The sequence below is a fragment of the Pogona vitticeps genome, chromosome 1 (genome assembly GCF_051106095.1).
Source record: "Pogona vitticeps strain Pit_001003342236 chromosome 1, PviZW2.1, whole genome shotgun sequence".
Lineage (NCBI taxonomy): Eukaryota > Metazoa > Chordata > Lepidosauria > Squamata > Agamidae > Pogona > Pogona vitticeps.
In genome coordinates this window covers 320237096-320258813 of record NC_135783.1, presented here as the reverse complement: position 1 = coordinate 320258813, position 21718 = coordinate 320237096, and the positions used below count along the sequence as shown (strand labels likewise).

At 38.3% G+C, this 21718-nt stretch overlaps 1 protein-coding gene across 14 annotated transcripts in view; it reads right to left on the bottom strand.

The window, feature by feature from the left end:
- Positions 1–5154: 5154 nt before the first annotated feature.
- TTLL5 (tubulin tyrosine ligase like 5) overlaps positions 5155–21718 on the bottom strand; it is a 209563-nt gene continuing 192999 nt past the window's right edge. For 8 of the 14 annotated variants that reach the window (XM_020793842.3, XM_020793847.3, XM_072986451.2 and 5 more), the window contains 3 exons: positions 14618–14703; positions 13818–13943; positions 5155–5730 (listed from right to left, as the gene is read on the bottom strand). In XM_020793842.3, coding sequence (XP_020649501.3) covers positions 13819–13943; positions 14618–14703 — 211 coding nt within the window. In that variant the 3' untranslated portion in view covers positions 5155–5730; position 13818. The remainder of the gene's footprint in view (positions 5731–13817; positions 13944–14617; positions 14704–21718) is intronic. The other 6 variants (XM_020793849.3, XM_020793851.3, XM_078392893.1 and 3 more) reach the window with 2 other exon arrangements.

Below are 21718 nucleotides of genomic sequence, written 5' to 3'. Positions count from 1 at the left end.
ATTCCTGCAGCGGAGGGAGAACATATTTGGCCCTTACATATGTTGTCATCACACACAGTTCTAATATAGACAGTCGAAGCCCTTTCCTGGAGATTGGCAAGATTCTTTCTTTCTTTCTTTCTTTCTTTCTTTCTTTCTTTCTTTCTTTCTTTCTTTCTTTCTTTCTTTCTTTCTTTCTTTCTTTCTATGAATTTACCAACATCTGCATATGGGAGAAGGCAGAATATGCAGATCTGCACATTGAACTGTCATTTTTCTGTTCTTTTTCCACAACATGACACGGAGCTGTGCCTTCATCTCTGCTATCCTTTCAGTTAAACCACAGCCAAGCTGTTTATTCTCAACAAAGCAGCTCTAATTCATAATTTCAAGCATTTTTATGAGATGTGAAAGACTCCAGATACAGCAGCTGGGCTGTTGTCAATCCATCATAAACGACTCTTTTGGCTGAGAGCCTGTGACAGGGAAACTTATACTCAGATAAGAGGGTGCTTCCCACTCATTGCTTAACTTTTAACCTTTTAAATTTTATTCAGGTCTCTGTGACCTGTAATGATATTCCAATGAAACAAGTAATTCTACCCAGATTAATCTTTAGCTTTTGTGGGCAAGTGGTTTTCTAAAATCTTTAAAAGGTATCTTCTAAAATGGTCTCACCGAGTACTGCCACAACAATCGTGATTCACATTCTAGCCCTTTATTGTTTAAAACATTCTGCTCCAACCTGATTCTCATTCTTTTAAAAAAACAACAGATCACTATATCAAGAGTATATTAGCTCCTTGGAACAGAAATTCCAATAAAAAACTTGCATGGATGGGGGTTGCTAATAAAGTACCAACAGAGTACTTTATTATTTATTTAATTTTATTTTTAAAGCTGATCTCAATATGCTACTTTAATTTTCTTTGTATTGACATAGCTAAATACATCTTGTGTTTACATTGAACCTCCTCTCAAAGAATTCTATAGCAGTAAATTGCAATACCAAGTCTGCCCACCGTTTTCTGAACATCACCCACAGGTTTTCCACAGCATTAGGGACTAACACAGAACCTTCATTTGCAACAAAGAACCGTTGTTTGTACTTCCTATTAATTTCCCCCACAGAAGGAGAACTGAGACCTTAGTAAGGAGCAAATGTCTTGTAAAACACACACATATAATGACCACCACCTATGCTGAAAAGCAAGAGCAGGAAACTTCTTTTTTTCAGAGAAATTAAGAAGCTGGTCCATTTTCTACTGCAACCTCCTCCTCCTCAGATGCTACTGCAGAGACTTGAGGAAAAATTAAACACACCACAATTCACTACGGAAACTGGCTAGATAGCTCAGCGGCTTAGGTATTTCGCTGCAGAGCAAGAGGTTGGGAGTTCGATTCCCCACTGCCTCCAGGGAACAGTCAACCTGTATGGCTTGAGCAATCTGCACAGTCCCAGGGCACCCCCAGAAAATGGGAATGGTAAACCACGTCTGAATATTCTCTACTGGAAAACTCTGAAAAGGGTCGACGTAAGTTAGAATTGACTCAATGGCGCTTTATTATTATTATTAATTCACTACTGAAAGACCAACTCTAAATGCTGCTTTCCAGCAAAGTAACTGGCAGTTTTTTAAACACATAATTGTATTTGATATGTAGTTTGAATCAGAGAGGAGGTCTCAAGGGAACCATTCAAGCGTACATAGGCACTTTAGTGGAAAAATTGGAGTAGTTGGTGGTTCTGGGGGGGGCACTTACAATGTAAATTCATATCCTCAAGAAAAGTCAGGATGGCAGTCATGCTCTTTATGCAATCCCCCACACACACTAGTTGGGAAACAGAGCCAACTTGTTTCTTCACTTTGGGAGAGATCCCTTGTTTCCTCGGCCTCAATTGGAAAAGCTGGGGGAAAAGTCTTTTAAAGTAAAGAACAGTTGAACAAACACATGAAAAAAGCAAGCATACGTGCTTACTGGTTTGTGTATTGGTGCAGAACAGAAGGGAAGGCGATTATGGTCCGCAAGTATCCACTTACCTCCTTACACATGCCTTTTGTCTTCGTGGTGGTGGGACCTCCAGACGTTATTGGATTACAAGGATCATTAGCCCCGGCAGCCCAGCCAACAATGACAAATGCTGGAACCAGCAGTCCAGCAACATAGTGGATTTACAGAGTTCCTAGAGTAGAAGATGGTGTTGAAAGTGCTGTCTGACATAAGCCGAATCTCAAATAGTGTTTCCTTGGGACAGGAGTGTGCAAGTAAACTTTCAGCAAAGTTTATGAATGCCAAGTAGTTCTATTTGTTTGTGGTTGCTATAACCAGTTCCAACATTTTGGTCCTCAAATACCTCCTGCTTTATGTCCTTACCTTCCCCCACTTCAGGAACTAGAAGGGGAAAAAGAAGAATACATCCTCAGTTGTCCTCCACATTGGCACTGGCTCATCTCTTAAGAAGAGAAGGTAAACAACACTGGGAGCCAGATGCCATTCCCAACCCTCCTGCAAGCCAGGTGACAGTAGGGCAACAGCCACATCTCTGGCAGCAGGGCATGGCCACCTCTGATGTCATTGCTCTCTCTCTCACACACACACACACCCCATTGCTCGGTATGGATTTTTTTTTCTGGCTGGAAGAAAATGTACTCTGCAAAGCTGGCTTAGAGACTCAGGCACCAAGTGTGTGAACGCACAGGCTCTCTCAGATGGGGAAACCCCACATGCAGCAAAGCCAGCTCCACAGCTGGTTGAAGGAGTGTAGTAGGCTAAACAGGCCATGGTCTTTCAATTCACTCTGTCTCTAGAGAGGAGGCAGGGGATCCGATTCTGCCCACTGCCCCCCCTCCCGTACTGGGACCAGGATCCTGTTGAGTGCTGCCAGACTGCAGTGCTCCATCAGCATAGCTCCATCTGATCTCCATTGGACTAGCAAAGATTATGGAGAGTGTCCGTTTAAAACAACGGGGATTTCACCTGCTCATAGAAAAGGGGGAAAATTTGGTATTTTAAACTGATGCTCTCTGCAACCTCCATTTGTGTAACAGAAATGAGATGGAACTACTAGATACACAAGCTCCTTGCGAAATGCTCAAACAATGAATTATTGCATGAGTGGAAGTGGCATCTGTCCAAAGCACCAACGCAGTTTACTTGGGTGTCCTCCTATGTGTGACTTAAGTTGGGCACAAGTTAGAGCTTTTCTCATGCTACCTCCACTGCATTGTTGCTACCATCACCATGCAGCTCCTGCCACTTCTGGCTAACGTATGGATCATATCCAGCATTTCCAAGTGGCAGGATAGTCGCTGTGACTAGAGATAATGTCCCTCCCTCTAAATCTTCTCCAGTCTTTGATGAGTTAAGAGTTGAACTGAGAAGCAAATAGTAAGGGAAGAGAACCAACCAACTGGGGTGGGAAGGCCACAAGCAGAACATGTATGCAATATCACTCTCTTGTACATGTTCCTAGCAGCTGTCTATAATGCCTCAGATATTGGAAGTAAAGTATCTGTTGAATTAAGTATTAATAAATTTATTCACCACGAATCTGTCCAATCCTCTTTTAAAGCCATTCAAGTTGCTGGCCATCGTTTTGTGGTAGTGAAGTACACAGCTTAATTATGCACTTTGGGAAAAAGTTTGTCCTAAATCTCCTGCCATTCAGCTTCATTGAATGGTCCTGGATTCTAATAATACTGTATATGAAGAAATTCACATGCTTCACAGAGTGCATAACTTTATACATCTCTTTAATGTATTTCCTTACTGATTTCTTCTAGGTTAAGTAGCCCTGAACCTTGTAAACTTTCCTCATTGGATACTTGCCCCATGCATTGCTCTTTTTGGTTGCCCTGTTCTAATTAGAGATGGGATGTTTGTATTAGTTTCCCAGAGGATATGAATATGAATAACATCACTATAACCCCCCCCCCAAATGAGCCGGTCTACTTACCATGTGCGGCCATAGTCATTCACAGTATGGCAATTGCAGAGATAACCTGACCGGTGATTCCTGCCTCCCTGTGCTGCTGACCACTCCTGCAAGGAGGCAGGATAATGAGTCTCCTCACTCACCTGCTGAATGGTCAGCAGTGCAGGGAATCACCGGTCAGGCTACTTCTACAATTGGCACGGCACAAATGATGACAACCAGGCGTGCACTGTGCCACAAGTGGGAAGTGTACTGTCTGGTTCTGGGGGTGGGGTGGGGTGGGGGAGTCCAAAGGGCCTGGCCACCTGTGGGGGTGATATTCGTATTCATTTCCCCTTGGAGATGAATATGAATATCCCGTATCTAGTTCTAATCTTTTCAGCTCTATTATACAGGTATCCTGTTTCAGACACAGTGACCAGAAATGTACACAGTACTTCAAGTGTAGCCACACCACAGGTTGGTATAAAGTTAGTATGAAGCTGTCAGGGATAATCAGAAATAAGTTTTTTAAAGCAAATATGGAATTTCTTTTTTAAAAGAGCATTTTCCAACATTTTTATTGAGCTGTTCACTACAACCATAAGATCTCTTCCTTAATCAGTCACTGCCAGATCAGATGTCATCAGTATATATATGAAAGTGGGATTTTCCTGCTCCAGTGAGCATCAGTTTATGCTTAACAGTACAGAATCTTACCTGCCATTTTAATTCCCCTTCTTGAGTTTGACAAGATTCTTTCAGATTTTTTACTAAGATTCAGGCTGTGTATGTAGGGAAGGTAGAGTCAGTCTGGGAGAGCAAATAGCTCCTTCTTCTGGAGAGATAAATTTAAAGAACTATTCTTCCAAATTCTAAGAGGAAATCCTCACTGTGAAATGCAGGATAACAGGAACAGATTCCTGTTCAGTGAGAGCAAATGGACTTTTAAAATTTTTTTCACTGTCTCTAAGCTTAGCATACCTCCCAAAACAAAGTGTAAAGCATGTAGAATATTAAATGGTGGCACATAAATGTTAAATAATGAGGCTAACTGTATGTTCACATGCTAACCTGAAGTGATAGAACCTAACTGCTGGAATCAGGCTCCTTTAGAACAGCAACTTATGAAGCGTAAAGAAATGGGGGGGGGGGGGAACCAGCATAACACATTTTTAAAAATCCTTCCACTGGAATAAAATTAAATGTCAACTAATTGGAAGAATGCTGCTTAGGATAAAAAAATGTAAATTATAAGCTAGACAAACAAAATGAATGACTTTATTTAGACTGAGACTTATATCTTCTTGCCAACATTCAAGACAGCAGCCTGCACACTTGTCTATTGTCAGTCAGCATTTGAACTGCTCATGTCAACTGTAGCCATACTGTAACAAAACTCTGCCCAGTACCAGGTCGGAAACCTTGATCATTCTCAGGATGAAGTGAAATTACAGCAAAGAAACCCAGGCTTTAGGATGCATAATACAAACACAACCGAAAACTCCTGTCTGAGGCAACAATCTACTGGCCATCTGATGGAAAATGTGGCCCAGAATGTTGACGGCTTAAGCAGCAAACACTCAAGACTGAGTGGAAAACTTCAAGTCTGGGCCTCCGTAGCACATCTGCACACACTTAAGCTGTTTTCTGCCATTGGGGAAAATTTTTAGAGTGTGCAACTGATCTTATTGTCAATTCAAGTGGTGCTAGGAGTGTAGAATGATGAATCGCCGTTCCTGCTTCACCTCTTCCTTGTATGCTGAAGCATCAAATTGCTTGCACCAATTACTTAGGGATAATCCTTCATTGCAAAAAGTAACTTGAAGCAGGATCTGTAAAGGACACAAAGAAAAGCTGATAAATGGTTTTGGAGAAATAAATACTGCCTTAGAATGCAAGAGTTTCCGCTCAATGCAAATGACCCCCACCCCAAAAAAAACCACACAGCGCCATGGGAAATGGTCCCAATTTTAACTATAGGTGGAGGAAATTCTGTTACCATAGTTCTCGTCTCTGCTGTCCAGACTACAGGATATATCCTGATCTCTATGTGACTGTTAGTGATCAAAGCAGGCAATAACATAGCTACTTCCTCATTGAGAGTGCAGGTGTACTCTCTATGTACACCGGTTCCCTTGCATGTTCCAGGTTGGACAACACAGTGATCAACAGGTAGTATGGGTCATGGCTGGCTGGACATGGCCTTGGAGTAGAATGATACAGTATTAAAGGGAACTTCTGGTTATTAATGCTTATAATTGAGTTTAAATGCGGGGCCATAGGTTTTTGGTGGAATTTTAATTGCTGAGAGAAAATGGGGTATCTATATTTGGATGGTGAAAGTTGTGTATATTTTAACTTTTTTTTTGTAGTGTTGTCCAGTTTTACCTTGGGGAAGAGCACCTCATTTCGTTGCACCCACTTGTGAGCGCAATGACAAATAAATTTCTTATGTCTTATGTCTTATGTCTTATAACTGCAGCTATTTTCTACCTAATCTCTGTCATAACATCCAATAGTTTGAATAGGCCATTAACAACTTCTCTCTCTTTTTTTCTTTTAGCAAAATGTCTTGTCTTTCTTGCTCAGTCATTGGCACATTAAATTGCTATGTTGCCCTGTCTTTCTTTGATTTTTATATATAATTATAATATAAAATTCTTCTCTAGCATTCACCCAAAATTCCTAGAAAACATCAGATTTGAATTAAATGACACATAATGACAGAATCCTGTGGGCAGAGCTGTGCCATGCCAACTCAGAGGTTATCATCAGTCATGCCCATGCTGCAGCTTTTTCCGGAGAATTAAGAAGTTTTTATCCTTTTTCCCCATTAAGGCCAATGGCAGCAATTTTTCAACTTCAAATTGTTCTTTTCCCCTGTTCTGGAGTTCCAGAAAGCTCCCCCAGGATGAAGGGGAACTGAATTGAGTTTTGTGGCAACTGCTCATAGAAATACTAAAAATATAACTGTAATGTACAAAACCTGTCTGTTCTACATAAGGAATACAAACGTATGTCTAGGCTGCTATTGCAAGGATATTTATCTCTGAGCAATCTTCTGTTAAATTCAGCACAGCAACCATATATATTTAGATTGTGCAGCTGAGCAAAAATCTTCAAAATATATAGTATTTATATTTCAAGCATACTTGTCTTACAGAATTTTAGGATTTTAGGCACTCCCAAAACCTATGGCAAATTTGTACCTTTCTAGTAAAAAAGAAGTTTACATACTTGTAAAAGTATGTTCCACTTGCTCTCTCTTGTTGTTGTTTAGTCGTTAAGTCGTGTCTGACTCTTTGTGACCCAATGGACCAGAGCACGTCAGGCCCTCCTGTCTTCCACTGCCTCCCGAAGTAATGTCAAATTCATGTTGGTCGCTTCGGTGACACTGTCCAACCATCTCATCCTCTGTTGTCCCCTTCTCCTCTTGCCTTCGCATTTTCCCAACATCAGCGTCTTTTCCAGGGAGTCTTCTCTTCTCATGAGATGGCCAAAGTATTGGGGCCTCAGCTTCAGGATCTGTCCTTCCAGTGAGCACTCTAGGTTGATTTCCTTCAAAATGGATAGGTTTGATCTCCTTGCAGTCCAGGGGACTCTCAAGAGTCTCCTCCAGCCACACAATTCAAAAGCATCCATTCTTCGATAGTCAGCCTTCTTTATGGTCCAGCTCTTATATCCATAGATCGCTACTGGAAAAACCATAGCTTTGACTATGTGGACCTTTGTTGGCAAGGTGATGTCTCTGCTTTTTAAGATGGTGTCTAGGTTTGTCATTGCTTTCCTCCCAAGAAGCAGGTGTCTTTTAATTTCGGGACTGCTGTCACCATCGGCAGTGATCATGGAGCCCAAGAAAGTAAAATCTGTCACTACCTCCATATCGTCTCCTTCTATTTGCCATGAGGTGATGGGACTAGTGGCCATGATCTTAGTTTTTTTTATGTTGAGCTTCAAGCCATTTTTTGCATTCTCCTCTTTCACCCTCATTAAGAGGTTCTTTAACTCCTCCTCACTTTCTGCCATCAGAGTGGTATCATCTGCTGACCACATCCAGCTTACATTCCAGGTTCTTATGCAGTATTTTTCTTTGCAGCATCTGACTTTCCTTTCACTTCAAGGCACATCTGCAGCTGAGCATACTTTCGGCTTTGGCCCAACCACTTCACTAGCTCTGGAGCTACTTGCACATGTCCTCTGCTCTTCCTTAGTAGCATATTGGATGCCTTCTGACCTGAGGGGCTCATCTTCCAGTGTCATATCTTTTAGCCTTTTTTTTCTGTCTATGGAGTTTTCTTGGCAAAGATACTGGAGTGGCTTGCCAGTTCCTGCTCCAGGTGGATTGTGTTTAGTCAGAACTCTCCACTATGACCTGTCCATCTTGGGTGTCCCTGCACAGCATAGCCCATAGCTTCTCTGAATTAATCAAGTCCCTTCGCCACGACAAGGCACCAATCCATGAAGGGGTGCTCTCTCTTGCTCACGCACATATATATAGGATTAAAACATATCTGGTATTTACCTGTAAGTCCAACATAGATACCTTAATCTTTTCTGGATATTTAGATCCTTATGTCTTACTCATGGAGAGGCAAAAGCACAACCCTGCCCACATTATGATGACACTGGCTGAACACTGAAACACTCTGCCTGACACTGTTGCTTAGTGTAGTAAGTCACAACTAGAGTATGCCAACAGAATTAGTGAGGAATCAGTGAGTTAACTTCTCCATAAATGCCACTATTCAACAGGCCTACTCTAGATGCAACTTGCTACACTAAGCAACAAGATGTTCATCATGATCACGAATGAAAACCGTCTTGGGTGACTGAGCCAGTGTTTCAACATAACTTTGTGCTTCTGATATTGGGTTAAATCTTCAGAAGCTCCATATACCCTGGATTTCTGTAACAAAGCATGTGTACTGAGGTTTGTAGAGGGAGGTGACCACTGCTTAGACAACTTCAGTGGATGGAGATATTTGCAGCAGCCAGGAATAGGGGGGCTTTTGTTTGTATTTCCAGTAATACCAAATTCACTGTCTGTTGAGACCTACTCAGGCTTTCCCTGGAAAGTTCAAGAAAAATATATGAAATCTTTCCATTTACCTTTAATGAATTAAGTCTGTTTTAGATTTCCCTAGAACTTGAATTTTAAGTGTGTTTTCAATCATTACTGGCTAATGAAAAAATTTTTTAATGTTATCAGCCTTTATGATTTCAGTCTTTGGATTCTACTTTTTGTGTTCATTTTTTAAATAAAATGACCTGGAGTACTTTTAACATATAAACCAGACATCTGTGGAAATAATAAAATTAAACCACCTTTAATAAAATCTTAATGCTGTATTTTGGCCATTACATCAGCTGGTTGGTTTTTTGTTCATATAAAAGGTACATAAAAGGCAGGTGAGAAAGAGACAGCTAAATAGATAATCTCATGCATATTCCCCTAGTATATATTATGCATCATCTATTACAGCAGATCACTTTTTGCGGCTCTTCGAAGCAATCATGTGCCGAAAGAACAGTGTCACACACGTCAATTCTTCCACTTCTGTTCTGAACTCAGGTAGCTGTTGAACACATGGGTCTTTCTCTTCAGAGTTCCATGTCTGCTTTCAGTACATGAGAAAGGCTCAGCAGACATGGACTGTCTTCATTGCCACATTCATCCAAACCATCAGATAACAGGGAAAATATTGTTTTCTTTCATAAAAGGAAAAGGCTGATCCAAGGCTTAAGGGCCATACTCTTTGAAGAAGCCAAGGATCAAAGCTGTTCATTCCTCATACAAAATAAGTGCCACCATCCAGATTAAGAGAAATGGTGGTTCTATATTTTGAGTTAATGTACTTGACATTTTCTGAGAAAGGCTTTAGGAGAATACAGTGATTAGAAAGCAGCTCTAAAGTGCTAGGCTGACATCCACTTTCATGGAAGCTGCAATTACAAAATACAGTGGTGCCTCGCATAGTGATCGCTCCGTTTAACGAAGAAATCGCTTTGCAACGATGTTTTTGCGATTGCTTTTGCGATCACTTAGCAATGGTCCCTATGGGGAAAATTCACTTTGCGATGATCGCAGGGAAGTGATCATCGCAAAGCCCCCATTTTCGGCCAGCTGATCGGCAGTTCCAAAATGGCCGCCAGGTAAACAAAATGGCCGCCCCGCTGTGTTGCCTCACTTTAGAGGCACCGAAAATGGCCGCCCCATGGAGGATTTTCGCTTAAGGTTAGTTTTTAAGCCTATAGGAACGCATTAATGCCGTTTTAATGCGTTTCTATGGGCTTTTAAATATCGCTTAGCGATGAAATCGCTTAGCAGCGATTTTTGCTGCACGGATTAACATCACTAAGCGAGGCACCACTGTACTGTTCAGAACTCATGGTAACTTTGCTTATTAAAGAACTCTGGAAGTGAAAGTACATGTTCCATGATTATTTTCTCAGATATTCCCTCCAGAATCTATATTCTTCTACAGTGCTGCTGCTGAGACTGAAAGTGGAAGACTAGCACAGACCAAACAAGCTTCCTTAAGTCTTCCCTCTCCACACTCTTCCCTTCCTTAGACCCAGATGGTCAGGAAATAACCAAACAGTAGTTGCAAGAGTGAACTGCTCTAGCAGTTCCTTGAGAAGCCTCTTTCCAATTTAATTACACACATGTACACCCTTCTCGCATACACTCACAAACAAAGGGCTATAAACTTGTAAGTGTGTGACCACAACTTTCTGAAATGCCCGGAATACACCAGGGGCCACAATCAACCATCAGAAGTAATCCATGTCTACAAAAAGAAAATCCCTAACTAATGCAAGCATCTGAGTATCTCAGCAGGAGTTCTTATCTCCAGAAGTATGCACATTAGCCTGCTTTGTTTGGTGACCAGTCCTCCGGATTTCTTTGAAGTATCCTTCATAAACCTGAAAGGGCTGTCTGAACTACTTTTCTGCTCATTAACATGCTTTCAGCTCTAATTATGGGCTGTCTCTAACTTTTGTTTCTGGTTAGGGTTTCATTTTGCTGTGAGTGGAGTGAAACACTTATTTTCAAATTAAAAATTGAGCAGAATACGTATATATTTACCCTATCCACTTTAAATAATCAAAGGTATATAATAATGATTACACAGTAAGTAAAATAACAATAAAAAGTGAACACACACCCCGCCCTGGACTAACTTATAATTAAATATTAGTAATATGTAATTGAATGATACTTTGCACTAAAAAAGGTAATGGTTCAACAGATTCATCATTTTATTGAAAACTAACATTATCTATTGTCTAGAGAAGTAGCAAGTAAGGGTATCTATTCTTAACATGTTACTGCCAAGCTCTAGCCAGTTTATAAATGTATAACAATTTGCCATGCAACCTCACTCTTTATGTCTGGGGAAGTGGATTTGATCCACAACAGCTCAAATTAAAATGTAATTGTTGGTCTTTAAGGTGCCACAATGTTTTTGGCCTTTTTATTTTTCTTTGGTTTTTGCCTCATTTACTTTATATGTACATGGATGCTGTAATTAATGTATAAGGAATGCCATGCTACTACTGCAAATCATGGAAGTAACTGGTTAAAAAATCAGTAGTTATTTAGAATTAGTTCTTTTGCTCAACAGCCAAGATATAATTACATTAGACTTAATAACTAACAAAGAGCTTGTCTACATAGGCTCTTACTGGAGTGGCTAAATATAGTTGTTTAAGGCCAGGTAGAGGTCCGGTATGCCATTTGGTTTGATCCTTGTATCCAAATGGCATATGCACCACAAGTGACCCTATCTGGTCCAGCAAACACAGGGGAGGGGGACTGTCTTTACCCCCTCCTTTCTCCTCCAAAGCTGGGAGGAAGGTTTCAATTTTCAAAAATTTTCTCTAAGTGGTGTAGCGCAAAAGTTCTACCCTAATTTGTTTTTAAAATATTTCTTTTTGCCTCTGCTCTCTGGAGGAGCATTGGAAGGAAGTTTTTAATTTCCCAATTTAATTTCTCATTTTCCCCATTTAAGTGGTCAGGATGTCTGTTTAATCCACTAATGGTATGGGATATTGAAACCAGCTGGGAAATCAATCACTTTGGTTTGATCCCAGTAATAACATGCACAAACCAAATAAACCAAAACAGAGCAATCCTACTCCCCGACAAAATAAAAACAAAACAAAAAATAGAAGTCCCAATCAGGAGCACAGAAAGGTGTGGGCAGGGATGCTCTGGGGATGGCTGGCTCACTTCAGCAATTACACTGTCTGATTGTGAGAAAAAGCGAGTGAACCAGATTGTCCCCACAGTGGATGAAGCCCACCTGATCACACCCATAGATAACATCACTCTTTGTAAGTGTAATTGCACATTTAAAGTTACTTTTCTTTATAGTTATGGGTGTATGGACTCAATACACGGCAAATGAGCAAAGTGACAAGTCATGGCTAGCTTAAGTTGTACTTTGTGGTATGCTATGGATTTTAAAAGGATGCCAAGATGTGTTATGCACTAGAGGCCAGCAACTTGCAGCATTCAGATATCATTTTCAAATACCTAAATGTAACTAGTGAAGTTACTTTTGAGAGAGAGAAAATAAAATATTCATTAAAAACTAATTATAATAGTAGAAACTGCTCGAGGGTCTGGAAATTATGACATATATCTAATTATATTTCAAAATTAACTTTCCATTCTCTCATCTGTACACATTTACTATTTCATATGAGACATTAATAAAAATGAACCCGAGCCTTCCATAACCTTCAGTTATCACTGATGCACTAAATTCACAGGGAGAGTACTAGAGAAGACAAGAAGCCTTTGGAGATGGCTTTAAAATGCTGGACGGAAACCAAACACTCTGTCCTAGTGAAAGGGAAACATAAAAGCAGGTGTTGACTCTTCAATATATTGTCAAGTCTCTTTCCATACTCCAGATCACATTTCCTTCTAATCCTCTCTTCAAAACTGGGAGGCTAACAGAAGATCAACTGCAGCAACTGACAATGATGTGGGCTGTAATAGAGAACTGATTATTTATATCCAAATGAGGGGGACGAGATTGGTTTTTCAAATAGTCTGCTAAAAATTTCATATGCTTTCAAAGATCATTGCAAACCAGTTGTCACAACCATGATTTTTCTGTGTTGGGACTAATGAGAAGTGTTCAGATCAAGTAGCTTCCTTGTGCAATGTGGTATTTCACACTCATGCAGCCAAACCAAACCTAAGGCTAGGGTCACATGAGGTGTCATTTGAAGTGATTCTTCAAAGTCAAGCCAACCTGCACACTCAGTCAAAACAAGCAACAGCTAGAAGGAGAGGGAGGGATGGAATTAATGGGGTTACTTTTGCCCAGGAGGAGAATCGTCAGTGCATGGAAAAATATATATTCACCAAAGGAAAATGGGAATGGGGGCACATTTTTCTACCAAAATAAAAGTCTATAAAGCACCAAGAAAGTTATTAAAAGCCTTGTGCTTTCCAAGTTGGATGCTCTTTTTTAACTAATAGAGATTTCATAGGAGGTTGGTATAGAGACACAACTGCTGAATTCTAACTTTCAGAGGTATGGCTGAAAAAGTAGCAATAGCACTAAGAACTGCGAGCTGTTACATAACCTATGTTATGTAACAGCATCTTGCAAACAATCATATTCAGTCATAATCCCTATGACCAAAGATTCTGGATGTATCAGTTTACTGGGAAAAATCCAGAGTAGTGGGGCACACTGACTCTTTCTTTTAATTGTTCAATTTAAAATATACTGGTAATTGGCACGTAATATTTTCTCTCTCATATAAAAATAAACCTCTATCCCCATGGGGAATTTGTCTTCCCCCCTCTTCTCATGTGTTGTTCTTCAGAGTTGGCAGAATTACAGAGTTATAGAAGGAAATGGCTGAGGAGCACCAAGGTGCCTGCTATTACCTTAAGCTGGCCCTCCCTCCACTGGCCTTTTCTTTCTTTGCCCTACAACTGTGTCAATGGCTCTGGTTCGGCTGGACAATGGTTTGGTTCTGGTGAATATAATCTGGGGGGCAACTTCCAAAAGACCTGGAAAATGGAAAAAATGGCTTAGCCTGAGGCAGATCCTTCTGGTTTGCAACAAAGCTCACCTCTCTCAGTGTGCAGCAAACAACTAAACACCAACTCCACATCAAGTCTTGTATGTATCCTAGTCTATCAAACAAAGAGAGACTGACATATTCAACAACATGACAGTTGGTTTGGAGGTGGTTTTTAAAAATTTTGGAACATTTTGGCAAGTTCGTTGTTGTTGTTGTTAACAACAACAACAACAACAACAAAACATTGCCCAACATGGCCGATGCTACATAAGAGATCCTAAGAATGCAAATGAGGGCTACACTTTTTCTGTAGCATAATATAGATCTGTCTTCCTTCCTTAAAGACTTGCCTTTCTACAATTTCTAGATTTTGCTTTGAAAGTATGGCAGCAAATGTGCTGGTTTCTTCTGTGTTCTGCATCCCACGGTGATGTCAAGAAGCAACAAAGTGCTTCCTGATACTTATATATTTTGGCATTTTCACTGAGGCTTTGTCTGCAAAGTGATCTTGTCAAGAGTTTTAAAAAATATTTCAAAGCAAGCAAGCAAGCAAGCAAGCACAGATCAAGTTGCAAAAAAAGTGAATCAAGAACAAAAGGGAAACAGCAAACAACAAGTGTAGATGAAAAAATGTTGACTGCAGTGCCCCACTTTTCTCACCTGTGGAGTCTGTGAGTGGCTCACACGATGCAACACTGGTAAGGCTTTTCTGGAATCCATTCAGATGTCCTTCTGTGGAGATCACCCTGCCAGACAAAACACTGAATCAGATGACAGTACTGAAGACGGAAAGCCAATGTTTCAGAAGGAAAAAAGATTTCTCTACAATTAAGCCATTCTAATATTCAAAAGAGAACCGTCTTTCCAGACAATGTCACTTTTCCATTTAAAAAACAATACTGTTAAAAATGTATGAAGCAAGACAGGTTATTCTGTACACCTAACCTGTCCTTCACTGCTCTGGCAACATTTGAATATGATACACTACAACTCCCACTGGCCAATAATCACAATGGCTGGGAATGATGGAGACTGTAGTCCAGTAGCTCTTGACAGGCCAAAGTTGAGGAAGGCTGACATACCCTTTCATTTTCTATTTTGGCACTGACTCTCCAAATTCTAAAGCAAAGGTATTTCATATAATCTGTGAGACATAACTTATTTATTACAAGCCATTTAAATGCTCTACCTCAAAGAACTGATTCTGTTGCAGAAATGTTGCATTTTATTTGGACCTTTGCTCAGTCAATTTCAAAGAAATCCTGAAAAGGCAGAGCAGTGTAAGGCCGCTAGGTATGACTACCAATTTGATTGTAATTGTCTTTCTGGCCTAGATATAAATTTATTCTACCATTTTACTGATTTAAAGACTGAAATATAGCACAAGCAGTTACAGGTCATAATGAAAACTCCAACAATTAAACTCAGGGGATAGCCTGTAACATAACTATCATTCAAGTCTATGCTCCAATTACAAATGCTAACGAAGAAGGAATTGAAAACTTTATACAACTATCCAGGATAAAACTGATCACAATGAAAACAGGATATGATGAGAATCAAAGCAAGAGATAAAGAAGAACCAAGCATCATTGGAGCATTCAGCCTAGGAATTAGAACAAATGAATTAGACTCATAGGATTCTGTGATTTCAACTATTTGTTCATCGCGAATGTATGCTTAGATAACCAAATACGTGATTGCCTACAAGGAAATCACCAGGCAGCCAGAATATAAATCAAATACACTGTACAATTGGAAAGAGAAGTAGTAGAAGCTCTATTGTCTTTGCAACAGCAAGATCACTAATGGACTATAGTGCAGACCATGAACTCTTAATATGAAAAATTTGAAGCTGAAGAACAACTGTAACACTCATAGCACCAAAATATAATTTAAACAATTTTCCTGAATAATTTAAATACCTTATAAAGAACAGATTTGCACAAGTAAACTCAATTTCATCATGAACTAGATAAAGTGTGAACTGAAGCCTGAAATATAATCAGGAAAGAAGATAAAAAGAATATTCCTGTAGCCAAAATAAAATAAAAGCCTTAATGGGAGACAGATTAAGCTCTTAAAATTGCAAACCTCAGATGAGAAACAAAAGTGAAAAGGGACAGCAATATAAAAACTTTTCAGCAACTTGCATGTGGCGACAAAGAACATTATTATAACAATATCTGTGATTACTGGTGGGCCTTGCGGATTAATACAGAAATAACTAGCTAGTAAATATTAACTACAGCAATTATATCTTCTAAAAACAACAACTAGACTTAACTGGAAAAAAAGATGACCACCTGATTGAACAGATAGATTTTTATAAGTACTTGGGTATTTATTTTAATAGATCTTCTATTTGGATGGTAAATGGGAAGCTTTTAAGGACTAGAGCTGCAGATAGTTCCAAAATTATACTACATTTTCTTATGACCAAAGAGGAGGAGTTTGGCTTTGCTGTGGTCAAAGTTTTTAAGGCCAAATTAGCTCCCCAGTTCCTGAATGGAGTGGCTATGTGGACCACTGATTTCCAGTCCTCTATCTAAAGCCTTCAGTTCTGATCCTGGCAGCAACAATCTGGTGGTGATTTTTTACTATTAAAAACTCCCCACCTGCCTGTGTCCTGAGGCTTCCAAAGGCTTCCCTAGGGCAAAAGGGAGCCCTACGGAGCCTTGGAATCTGAAAGGTGAGGAATAGGAAGTTTTCTATGAGTTTAAATTAAATATTTCTGGCAGTCAATTCAGGTTAAGATAGCATATATTTAAACAACAGGATTTTCCCCAATATAATAGAGAACTATTTTTACAGTAAAACATGCAATAATAACAGATTCTTTCAGAGAGTCTTTTGTTTAAGAATCTGCAATTTTAAGACTTGAAGTGAAAACTTTTTGCAAAACATGTGGAAGAAATAAATCACCAGTAAAGATGGGATACAAATACAGCTCTTTCAAACCATAGAAACGTAATCCTTTAAAATATTAAGAATAATATACCGAGAGAGAGAGAGAGAGAGAGAGAGAGAGAAAGGCCACAGACTGGAAACATTCAATATACACGACAATCCCAAAGAAATGAGAAATGAGATGCCAAAGACTAAAGTAGCTATAGGCCTATTGTGCTAAATTCCTACACAAGCAAAACTATATTCAACAGTTTACAACAAAGACTTTTTATAAGGAGTGAAAAATACCACCTGTTCAAGTAGGATTTGGAAAAGGAAAAGGCACTGGACATCATATTGTAAAAATATGCTGGCTAATTAAAGAATAAGAATGTAAAAAACCACCTTATTTGCAACTTTTAAGTTGCTCAATAAAGGTTTTTACTAACCCAGAGTATTTGTTCTACGATGGATCACAGATCTATTATTTTGTAAATGCTGAGATCAGGTCTCCATGAATGACCATGAAGAAATATTATAACTCTGTTTTCTCCATCCCCGCCACTCTGCTTCTAACATCAGAATGGTCTCCTACACATGGAGAGTAACAAGTCCGAAAAGGAAAACCTCCATTATCCATGGAGGGAGGGCTCTCTGAAGGAGACAGGATACAGATTTTTCAGGCTGTTGAATAAAATAAAGAGTCCCCTTGGACAGAGAAGGTGCTTCAGGGGAGCAGGTGTGGAGTACTCCCCATTACCTATAATAGCTAAATTTAATTTTGAAATGATTGAACAAGGTGAATACCCACCTTTCCAATCTTCTTGATCATAAGGCCAGTTCTGTAAGCTGTTCCTATATAAGCAAATCTGTCCATTAAACTACCACCACTTTCAACAAGCAGACACAAAGCTATAAAGTCCAATCACCTTGGTATGTTAATTACGGAAAAAATAATTCTGTAATGAACATTCCAATCCAGAACTCCCTGCCCCCCCCAACAGAGACTCGTGTATCTTAAAGAATAGTGCAGGTTGTTGCAGCCAACATAAATAAGAGGAACAAGCAAGGCATTGCAGATAAAGAAGGATCATAATGCAAAACACTTATGATTCTCATGAGTTTATCCAATCATCTAATTACTGTGTTGAACTGTTTGGTGTAGCTTATGGTTTTTAGTATGGTATCTGTTTGATCCTCTTTAGTATTTGTATACCCATTGTTGTTAACTTTAATACTGTATTTTAATGATGTAAGCCATTTTGTGTCCTTTTAAAGGAGAGAGGCAAATTTTATTTAATAAATTTTATTTATATTAAATAAATAAAAAAATCAAGCATCTGACTTATGGTAGGTACTAGGCAGATGCCTGTAGCACGCTTGAAAGCAGGCCATGAAGGCAAGACCTTCACTGACGGGAAACTCTGCATTACTTCCCCTTAATCAAAAGAGGCTGGGGACTAACGGGTTGCTTGTGATGGGACCACTTAAATGTGCACTCATTCCTTGCAACTTGTTACCCTTATCTGAGTAGCCTGCACAGGGTACTGGTGTCAGAAAAATATGTAGTTATGAAAGCAATGGCTTTCAAATATCTCTTAAACATGCCTAGAATATATAACACTAACGGTCAGTCATGACTCTGATAAAGATTTTATGAATGAGGAAGAGTTTATTTGATATGCATTTTAATATAATGGTTTAATAGATTTATGGATGGCAGAAAAAATTTCAATGTGCTAGACCCTTGAAATAAAATACTCCAGCCCTGAAGCAGTCTGACAGTGGTGGAAATGGAAAAACTGACATTTATAACACATTCTAGATTGAGAAAGAATGGAGGGGTCAAATTACTTTAATGATAAAAGTATGAACTGATGGAAGCTACAGTATTTAGGTCTTGTAATGATTTTGCACATTTAATAAGAATTTTATATGTTTATTGTAATAGGTGTTTTTTAAAAAAGCAATGTATTTCAGAAATTCAGAAAAAAACTATGCTGGAACCTTTAGGACTAGCCAATCTCTTTCAGCCTGTCTTTTTGTGGATTGCTGTATACTTTCTCTAAAGCATCTGAGGAAGTGGATTGTAGTCCTTGAAAGTTAATGCTAAAAGAAATCTGTTGTCTTAAAGGTGCCACAAAACTCTTTTTTGTTGTGTTGAAAGAGTTCATCATCGTCATCTCCCTGAAAATCATTTTTAAAAAACTGATTTACACAAAGCTGCAAACTGAACTCAGTTCTACAAGTGCCATTAATTGCATTAATTGAATCCGTGTCCAACTATCCAAATATAACTTAAACATAGACGATTTTCCTATTTCCTTTACAAAATTAAAATCTGAAGTAGTGTACTCCTATGACACTTCAGTATCACATTTCTGTTTACTCCTGCATTATCAATTAAGAAAACTGTCTTCCCTCTACTAATAGCTCCTAGCCTTGCCTTTTATGTTTTTTTAGCACATTGTATTTTTAAAATTATTATTTTTGCACAGATGACTCAGATGTGTTCTTCTATTTTTACTTCTCAACCTGTCCTAATTTAATAGCTCAGGATTTCACATACTCCTAGAAGTCCTACAGGCAGCTAAACTTCAATTGTTGCTGATCCTCCACTTGACTGTAGATCATTGCTTCTTCTTTGAGTCCTGAGAACTACATTTCCCTTCTTTTCCGGCCTTTGTCTCTTTTCATCTTTCTCAGTTTCACCCTTAATTCCTTTTTCTATATGCCTATATGCCTATATTTAAGTTTTCTAACTCTAGAGTTAGAAAAGGTCCAGAGGGATTTGATATACTTGAAGAGGAACTTTTTTGAATATAGTAATAAAAACACAAAGCTTCTAGCTAGGATAGCTCAAACTAAAAGATCAGAAAATATAATTGGAGTGATCAAAGATAAAACAGGAAAGAATTGTAGCCTAATGAAAGAATAATTAAAGATACTACAAGAATTTTATCAAAATTTATATAAAGGTAATAGTACATCGAAGGAAGATACAGAAAATTATGTTAACTGTTAGAGAATGATAAAAGAGAATTAGAAAAAGAGATAAAGGTTGAAGAGATTATAGAGAATATTAACAAACTAAAAATTGGTAAAACTCCAGGCTTTGATGGAATTGGATCAAATTATTATAAAGCTTTTAAATCAATACTGATCCCTAGGTTAAAATACTTTATAATGGGATATTGGAAGGAGAGAAAATACCAGACTCTTGGAAATATTCATTAATAACTCTAATTCCAAAACCCAATAAAGATTTGACAGACCTAAGTTTGTATAGACCCCATTTCATTATTAAATAAAGATGCAAAGATATTTACTGCAATCCTGGCAAATAGAATGAACAAGTTTATTACAAAATGTATTAAAGAGGATCAAAATGGGTTTTTAAAGGGAAACAATTGGAAAATTTACCTAGGAGGGTTTTAAATATCGTATATAATATAGAAAAAGATAAATCAAAAGTGGGCATTTTATCATTAGATATTTTTATGGCATTTGATTGCATAGAATGGCCTACATTAAAAGTTCTTTTTAAAGGGTTGGGGTTTTGGAAAGAAATTCAGAGGGATAATAGACAAATTATATTTGGAGAATACTTCTGCAGTAATTGTTAATGATGGGATGACAGAGCAGATAGCTCTAGGCCAAGGCACCCGACAAGCTTGTCCTCTTTCTCCAGTTCTGTTTTGTTTGATTATTGAAATGCTGGCAAATGTAATAAGGAATGACGATTTAAGTGAAATTAATAACCCATTTTTAAAAACAATGTTAAACATCTGGTATAAATATAGAAAGAATTTATGTCCATTTAACTCTCCATTAGGACTAGTGACTGAAATAGAGAATTTTCCTGTCAATATGAAAGTTTATGCAGAATTATTTAAAGAAAAAAAGTGGTTAGATTAAAAGACTGATTGTATAAAATGAGATCAAAAGATCAAATGAAACAAATCCTTCAGAATAAGAATATTTCATGGCTTAATTATATGCAATTAGAAAGATGGACTAATGAATGGGTAGATAGATATAATAAAGGCAGAGAATATACAAATCTTCTCAATACCTGACATGCCAAAGTGACAGGTATCAGGAGTATTATTTTTATTTTAAGAATCTTAATGGGTAAACAGGTACTATCTCTACCTTGGTTGTGCTGAATATTGCATGGCAAAGTGTAAGAATGAGAAAATGCAAAAACTATTTTATATCATCCTAAAAAGTGAAGCTAAAATCTATGAAGCTAATATCCATATGTTTTAAAAAGTGTTTAATACTTGCAAATTAGGAAGTAAAACAAACGAAAAATGCTGCAAGAGTCTAGCTTCTGTCGTCTGGTTCTCATTACCCTTCTGACTAGGAAAGTTATCTGTGTGGATGTGTCCCAACCAGACCAGTTTCTTAAGCTATTCAAATAGTTTTGAATTAGTAATACAGTATTCATAATTAGGAAATCCATTATGTCTACAGTGATTTAAAAAACCTCTTCTTTCCCACTGTAGAAAATCAAATGTAGTCTAGCTTGAGACTAAAAATGAAATGGGTTAGTGAGAGAAATACATTCTCTAACAAGCTTTGAAAATAAAACAAATAGTTCTTTAAGGTAGATAAATAATCACAGGTGAAAGAACTGAAAAACAGGTTAAAAGATAATGGCCTTGGAATAAAATAAAAAAGCATATGAAGGCTGAATTCCTGTGCACCTTTACCTGACAGTAAATCCCAATGGTTCTATGTCTGAATAAAAATGGACAGAACTGCATTTTAATTAACCAAAACTAGAACTCAACAAAATCTACCAGGAGTGCAAACTACTGTACAGAATTCAAACAAATGAAGTGATTCACATAAGCCAACCTAGTC